The 8,812-nt window shown below is 35.2% G+C and overlaps 1 protein-coding gene across 1 annotated transcript in view; it reads left to right on the forward strand.

Annotated features, from left to right (window-relative positions):
• The window catches only part of LOC107614276, a 2,835-nt gene continuing 2,497 nt past the window's right edge, over positions 8,475–8,812 (forward strand). Inside the window, exons 1-2 of the mRNA XM_016316501.2 lie at positions 8,475–8,619; positions 8,739–8,807. Of these exons, the coding sequence (XP_016171987.1) occupies positions 8,599–8,619; positions 8,739–8,807 (90 nt within the window). The 5' untranslated portion in view covers positions 8,475–8,598. The remainder of the gene's footprint in view (positions 8,620–8,738; positions 8,808–8,812) is intronic.

Here is an 8,812-nt window from a genome sequence, read left to right on the forward strand (position 1 = left end):
CGTCACACATAATCATCACCTTCATCACGTTCTTGGGTGCGAATGAATATCTTGGAAGCGAAATAAGATGAATTGAATAGAAAACAGTAGTACTTTGCATTAATCTTTGAGGAACAACAGAGCTCTACACCTTAATCTATGGAGTGTAGAAACTCTACCGTTAAAAATACATAAGTGAATGGAGTTCATTGGTCTCAGCCCTAGAGGGGAACCGGAGTAACCAAGACTGTGAATACAATGATAAAAAGTTCTATTTATAATAAACTAGTCACTAGGGTTTACAGAAGTAAGTAATTGATGCATAAATCCACTTTCGGGGTCCACTTGGTGTGTGCTTGGGCTGAGCTTTAACTTTCCACGTGCAGAGGCCATTTGTGGAGTTGAACGCCAGGTTTTGATCCATTTCTGGCGTTCAACTCTGGTTTTTGATCCCTTTCTGGCGCTGAACTCCAGAATTGGGCAGAGAGCTGGCGTTGAACGCCAGTTTGTATCATCTAAACTTAGGCAAAGTATGGACTATTATACATTGATGGAAAGCCCTGGATGTCTACTTTCCAAAGCAATTGGAAGCGCGCCATTTCGAGTTCTGTAGCTCCAGAAAATCCACTTTGAGTGCAGGGAGGTCAGAATCCAACAACATCAGCAGTCCTTCTTCAACCTCTGAATTTGATTTTTGCTCAAGTCCCTCAATTTCAGCCAGAAAATACCTGAAATCACAGAAAAACACACAAACTCATAGTAAAGTCCAGAAATGTGAATTTAACATAAAAACTAATGAAAACATCCCTAAAAGTAACTAGATCCTACTAAAAACATACTAAAAACAATGCCAAAAAGCGTATAAATTATCCGCTCATCAGTTATGGAGATTCAAGGGTAGGATCATTGTGCCGGATGTTGGGACTTTGCAGTAAGATATCTTAAAGGAAGCACACAAAAGTGAATTCTCTATTCACCCGGGGAGTACTAAGATGTGCCATGATTTAAAAGCAATGTTTTGGTGGCCAGGTATAAAAAATGATGTGGCAGAATATGTTTCAAAGTGTTTAACCTGTCAGAAAGTAAAGATCGAACACCAGAGACCTTCCGGGACTTTGCAACCCTTGGAGATTCTGTAGTGAAAATGGGAGAGCATTGCGATGGACTTTGTATCGGGATTGCCGAGAACTAGGGCCGGTTTTGATGCTGTCTGGGTGATTGTGGACCGGCTAATGAAGTCGGCTCATTTTCTACCCATTCGGATGAACTATACCCTTGAGGAGCTAGCACGCTTATACATAAAGGAGATTGTGAGACTTCGTGGTGTGCCTACTACTATAATTTCTGATAGAGATCCTCGTTTCACTTCAAGGTTCTGGGGTGCATTTTAGAAAGCTTTCGGAACCTGATTAAGCTTGAGTATGGCTTACCATCCTCAAATAGATGGTCAATCTGAGAGGACAATCCAAACCCTAGAGGATATGTTGAGGGCTTGTGGTTTGGACCAGCCAACAAGCTGGGATCGGTATATGCCGTTAGTGGAGTTTGCGTACAATAATAGTTACCATGCGATCATCAAAATGGCTCCGTATGAGGCTTTGTATGGGAGAAAATGTCAATCTCCACTATGCTGGTATGAAGCTGAGGAGAAAAGCTTGTTGGAGCCACATATGATAGCTGAGACTACTGAACAAGTTAAGAAAATTTGAGACAGGATGCTCGCTGCGCAGAGTCGTCAGAAAAGTTACACCGATCAAAGGCAGAAGCCCTTGGAATTTGAGGAAGAAAACCATGTTTTCCTTAAGGTTACTCCAATGATAGGCGTAGGTAGGGCGATTAAAGCGAAGAAGCTAAATCTTCGGTACATCGGTCCGTTTCAGATCCTGGAGAGGGTTGGACCGATGGTGTATCAGATAGCTCTACCACCTCACTTTTTGAGCCTGCACGACGTATTTCACATGTCGTAACTTTGGAAGTATACTCCTGATGCTAGCCATGTGTTAGAACCTGAATCGGTTCAGTTAAAAGAAAATTTGACGCTTCTGGTGACTCCGGTCAGAATTAACGATACGAGTATCAAATAGTTGCGTGGAAAAGAGGTTTCGTTAGTTAAAGTGTAATGGAGTCGAGCCGGTGTTGAGGAGCACACTTGGGAACTTGAGTCGGAGATGCAAACTGACTACCCGCACCTATTCCCAGGTAACTGAATTTGAATTTTGTGGGCAAAAATCCCATTTAGGTGGGTAGAATGTAAAACTCGGATAATTAGCGAATAATTAATCCGTAAATTAAAATATATTCTAGAAAATTGGAAATGATATTTTTATGGTTTAATATGGTAGAGAAAATTAAAACGAGAACTTCGATACTAATTTTAAAGAATTTGGCCCAAGATTGGGCCAAATGGACCGAACCGGTCGAACCGAGTCCAAACTGGACCCGTAGTCCCAACCAAGCTGAGCCTAAAACCCTTAAACAGCACTCTTTCTCTCTCCTCTCTTAAACCTCAAACACGCTGCTGGGCAGCCAAGGAGGCAGAACTTTCTTCCAAAAATCACAAACCCTCACTTGTGATTCAAAGTGACATAACTTTTGATCCGGTGCTTCGATCGCCTCACCGTTTATGGCCACGCGTTCACCGTGTCAAGCTCTACAAAGCCCATAACTTTGTTTTAGAGGTAAGCCACGATTTCATCTCTGTTTTTCCACCCCTTGAATTCGAAATTTTGGGTGAAAAATGTTGAGATTAGTGAGCTTTTGATGTTATAGGATCTAACTAGCTTGAAAGAGAGGCTTAATCATGTCTCCTTGATCTTTGGGTGTGGTAAGATTCTCAACCCTAGTAGAATTTATTGGTTTATGATGTTTGGGTATTGAGTGGGTATGTTTGAATGTGGTATTATGGTTTAGGTAGTGTATATATGTATGTTGGGGCTTGATTGAAGTCTTGGAAAGCTTGGAAAAGGACTTTTGTGTGCTAAAAATCTGTTCTTAGAGATGTTGAAGCCTTGAGAGCTTGTGAAAAAGTAATTTGGAGGTGTTCCGGGTTGAGCGGAGAATCGGCCAAGGTATGGTTTCGATTTCCTATATCTAAAATGTAATGCGGTGTGAAAACTTAGGCTAGAGACCCTAAGATAGGATTTGAACTATTGATGTTGTTGATTGGTTGAGATGAATTGTGTTGTTATGTATGTGATTAGTGGATTTTTTATGTTTTGATGATATGATGTATGAGAGATATACATGTTTTGATATATGCTTAATGATTGGTTGAGATTGAATTATGGGTGAAACCATATTGATGGTGAGGATGATATTGATATTTTGTTTGAAATTGAATTATTTGATTGAGATTGGTTAAAATGGTGGATTGGTGGATTGTGAATTTAATAAAAATGTTAACATATGAGTTGAGGAGGCTTGAGGTTGATTTTTGGTAAGTTCTCGTTGGTTTTGAAAGGGGTTGAAATTGGGTTGTTTTGAAAATAAAATTTTGTGGGTTTGTATGAAATTGTGGTTTTTGGTCTACTTTGATGGAGTATAACTTGGTTTCCAGATTTCCAATTTATGTCAAACTTATTTAAAAATAAATTTGGATCCGAGATGTTTATGCCGTTTTAAGAACGGATGAAAAATGATTTGAAACAAAAAAGTTATGCCTATCGGAAATTTGGGGTTTGAAAATGTAATTCTGCAGCTTTTTAAACTTAGTAAGAATTTTGGTAAATCGTACTCCCACGCGCACGCGTGGCCGACGCGCACGCGTGTCCGACGCGCACGCGTCACTCACAATTTTACTTCCCCACGCATGCGCCTGGCCGACGCGTACGCGTCGCTGTATTGATGCATGTGCGTAGTAGAAAATTCAGAGAGTTGTGATAGTACCGTACCGGTTTTGTGCGAGGAGCACAAAATGCACCCACGCGTACGCGTGACTGATGCGCACGAGTCACTCTACCTCTCTACTTCCCATGGGTGCTCATGGGCGAGCTCACGCGTCACTTTACTTCTTCTGCTTTCCACGCGTGCGCATGAGCGACGCGCACGCGTGACCCTGTTTTCACCAAAAAACTGATTTTTGAGTTTTTAAAGCCGAATTTCAGACTTCTAAGCCTCCATTCTCACCCTTTAAGTCCTAAATACTTATAGTATGCCTAGTGATGGGAGAATTAATGATGAGTTATGATAAAAGATAATTGTATGAGATGTGGAGGATGATGGTGGAAGTGCTGTATATGCCATGAGCCGAAGTGTTGTAATTGTTAATAAATTATGGCTGGTTATGGATTGTATTATGAGCCGAATGGTTGAGTTATTATTGAATTATGGCCGAGTATGATTGCATATATGCTTATTGAATGAAATGTGAATGTTGCACTTCCACTATCTGAGATATGAGTTTCCCGGGGTGAAAGCAGTGGCTAGCCACCACGTGCTCCAGGTGGAGACTCGATACTCTGCTGACCCTATGTCGTAAGTATGGCTGGACACTGTGAAAGTTCCGGATGAGCTCGCCCCCGTGGATAAACACCAGTGTGGGTGTTGTGTATAAGTATTGATAATTATGATTGAGAATAACTCGAGTTGGGGGTGCACGACAAAGGGACAGTCCAATGGTTAGCTACCAGGACTTGTCGGGTTTGGCTTTATAACCGATAGATGAGACTCATCAGCCACTAGGACAGACATACATCATACGCATTATATGTGATTTGTTTGGAATGCCTAATTGACTGCATATTTACTCGCTAATTGTCTAACTGTCGTATCTGCTTCCTATTTGTGCATTTCCTTGCTTGATATAATTGTGTTTGCGATATCAAATTACTGATGGCGGTTGGGAGGTTTGAAGAATTTGGAAAGGGGAGTTTTAATTAGACTGAAGATCCTTAGTTAGTTGCCTATTTTTGTTTCTCATGGTTTAGTTGTGCGTATACGCTTTAATTATGAATTTCGGAGTTCTAGGAGTGCCTTCGGCTTTCCCAGGACATTATATGTTAGATATTTGGGCACTGTTACCATGTTGAGAACCTCCGGTTCTCACCCATGCGGATTTTGTAGTTTTCAGATGTAGGACGTGAGGCTCCTCGCTAAGGCATGCTGGAGACTTCTGTTTTGTTTCTCGCCGACTTCCGTCACGGCACCACTCGCCCCACTTCCCAATCTAGTTTTTCCTCTCTGTCTTTTCTCTTGTATGAGTTCTTTTTTTTTTTAAGTTTTTATTGCAATGGAGTTTGTTCTCAATATTTAGATGCATTGATTCTGACATGTGTTTAATTCTATTTTTAAAGTCCTTTTTTTGCTTGATTTGAATCTTTGTTTTATTAGTTTATTGCATAAAATTTACATACATATATACTATCTTTATGCATTTGTTGTTCTGCACCGTGACGGAGACCGGCGAGAAGTGGCAATAGAGAGAGAGGCCGGTGAGAAATGGCAACAAAGAGAAAGAGGAAAGGAAAAGTGAAGGGGAAGGAGAAGGGGAGACTTGGGTTTTTTTTTTATAAATACAAAACGACGTCGTTTCAGTGTTTCAATTATCGAAAAAGCGCATTAGGGACTAGTATGAGTCTCGAGGTGAAAGTTCGAGAAATTGAGTAACTATTAATTTCAAAAACTACTTTGAGACTTGAATACAATTTCAGAGACTAATTTAAATCTTAACTCCATAATTTATACAATAGTACCAAATAAATAAATAAAATACTATAAGGAGACTTTGAACAAAATATTGAAGCCAACGAGCAACCTTTTCAGGTAGCGAGGATCGGAGGCTCTGGCAGAAGCGCTTGCTTTGGATATACATACAGGAGTTTTTCTTAAGTAAATATGTTTAAAGAAACTATTACAATATAACCAAAAAAACGGTAAATATATTTAAATTTAACAGTTAAAGTGTCGGTCCCTGTTCACTAGTTTGCATCCTCAATAGGATTATATATCATCATATATCAGTCATATAATAAATTAAATGTTAGGTATCTCGTAATCAAATTGTTTAACAATAAGTATGTTACTAAATGATATCCTTTAATTATTTCAGACTAAATAAAAAAAATAGTATCATCAACAAAGTGGGCATATGCACCCATATAATCACTTTTTTACCATGTCTTAAGGAAATGAAGGAAGAATATACATTTAATCAAATACTAAAAAATCAATAAAAAACTGTCAAATAAAAAAGGGACTAAGTCAACCTAGAGGCTTTATATACCCTTCTTCCTTTTGCGTTGTAACTTTGAAAAAGAACATTGAATGTGTAATTCATGAACCACATAATAAAAGATGACAGCAGAAAATATATCTAACTAAAATTTAATTGTAGGTCTAGGATTATAAATCAGCAAACTATTAACGACAATTAATAGCACAAACTTAGAAAACACATTGAAGAAGAAGGAAAAAAAACATACAAAAATAAAAAACTTAACTCAAACAACATACATAATTAGTCATAAACATAATTAGCCTGCTTTGACATCCCCTAAAAACTAGCTAATAGATTGTTTTATATAAAAGATGAGATTTAAATCTTTCCACACTTACTTAAACAGATTAATGAACTAAGGAAAATGCTAGTTGTACAATATTAATCAGCCTTTAATCAGATTTAAATAATATTTAATTATTTTTTTAGTGTAACATGTTCCTATTTTGTAGATACATATCTATAATTAGATTTTAATTTAAATTTAAATTTTAAAACACACCCACTTCATTGGTGGTTACGGTGACTTTGCTTTACTTTCGTAACTTCACTTAACAGTTTTTTAAATTCCTTATTTTACGGGACATTCACACGCATTAGTGAATCCCAAACCAAAAAGGATGCTGCCAGCTGAATTCTCCATCTCGTCTTCATTGGTGAAGACTATCACCACCTTCCAGCTGAAGCACTCTCTCATTTTGCATTGGTGAAAGGTATCATTATTTTCCACACATGTGTTTATGTAATTTGTTAAGAAATATCATGTTTAACATTTTTAATTATATTTTAATTTAAACATAAAAACACTCTGCTGATTTAATTGGAACAAGGTTGATCTTATTTAATTTTATTAATAAAATTGTTGCAAATAAAGTACTTTCTATGTAAGTAATTTGAGCAAAGAAGCAAAAAAAAAATCTGAAATTTAAGAGAGAAGATGTAGTTGATATGGTCATAAAAATTCTGTTGTTATTTATCAATTATAACACATATGATAGTATGATATTTTATTCAAAATATTTTTAAAACACATCCAAAATCAGGCTAACTTTAAATATTTAAATTTAAACGTTAATAATACAATTAATCTTTTGATTTTTTATTCGATCAAATGAATATAATATTTATTATTTAAATTATTAGTTGAATTTTTTTTTATATTTATTAGTTTTCAAAATTATTATAATCAACAATTAATTTAAAATTGTGTTGTTATTTTTCGATTATAACACATCTGAGAGATTTTTACGATTTTAGATGTGTTTTAAAATATTTTGTATATAATATCATACTATTAGATGTGTTATCATTGAAAAGTAACGAAAAAATCCAAACTAATAATTTAAATAATAAATATTAGATGCATTTTATCGAATCAAAAATCAAAAGATTAATTGTATTATGTACGTTTTTATTTAAAAATTAGAATTTAACGATTTTGAAAACGTTTATATCTAAAAACTAGATTTTTATCATTTTAGATGTGTTTTAAGAATATTTTGTATATAATATCATACTATTAGATGTGTTATAATTGAAAAATAAAAACACAATTTTTTATGACTATACCAGCTACATCTTTTCTTATAAACTCTAGATTACTTTTTGCTTCTTTACTCAAACTAATTAAGTACACGTCCTGAATCGTAATCATCCACGCTAATTACTTATACAAGTTCTTATCTTTATTCTCATTCCAACAAATAGATGTATTTCTTTTAATTTCAGTGTAACAAGCTCATGCAACAAAAATAACATCTTTCGATCATTAACACACTACTAAATAGAACTTAATCATAATTTTTTTGCACCCGTCAGAGTTAATCCATTCTAAAAAGTAAAAAACCTTTAGAATTTTAAAAGTTAAATTTTAAATTTTGAGTAATTTGAATTTTAGATGTGTATTTAAATTATAAAATATTATTATATTAAATATATTAAATTTAAAATAGAAATTTAATATTTAAATTTTAAATGTTAGTTTGATTTAATTTGAATTTTAAATATGAATTTTATTCTTAAAGACACTAAATCTATTTACAATTGTTAGATGTGTTAGTTTTATTTTGTTTGAATTACGGTAAGAAAAGGCTGAAAATTGTACCATATTTAAAGGATACCTAGTTGAACCGATGAACTAATTACTAAATCAACTTAACTTGACTTTTTAAAGAGAATATTATTAAAATGCAATTTATTATTGGGCTTCTTCTTGTGACCCTGTAAAAAATGTATATAACCCGATGGAAAACAAAAAAGCCCAAAGTGTTTTTGAATTCTTTCTGCCCTAAAATTCGTATTTTCAACTTTCGTTCTTACCATTACTTCTACTTAGTTCACACTTCACACAATTTAGAGACCCAACACTGCTTTTACTACTCTTTTTGCAATTTCTGGGGATCAACATGAACCAAATTAAGCCGCAGGTAAAAGCTCTCTTCCTTTTTCCTTTTCTAATTTCAAAACCAGATTTTTCATTTCCTCAAGTTCTTTGTTTCGTTTGTGTAAATGAATTTGGTTTGCTGTGTTTTTTGATCATTTTAAGGACAATGATGCTGCTGCAAAAGCCGCTACTCCACTTCAATCTGATGAGCATGAGTCTCCTGCTACTGAGGTTAA

Source organism: Arachis ipaensis, chromosome B08 (assembly GCF_000816755.2).
Source record: "Arachis ipaensis cultivar K30076 chromosome B08, Araip1.1, whole genome shotgun sequence".
In the NCBI taxonomy this organism is placed as follows: domain Eukaryota; kingdom Viridiplantae; phylum Streptophyta; class Magnoliopsida; order Fabales; family Fabaceae; genus Arachis; species Arachis ipaensis.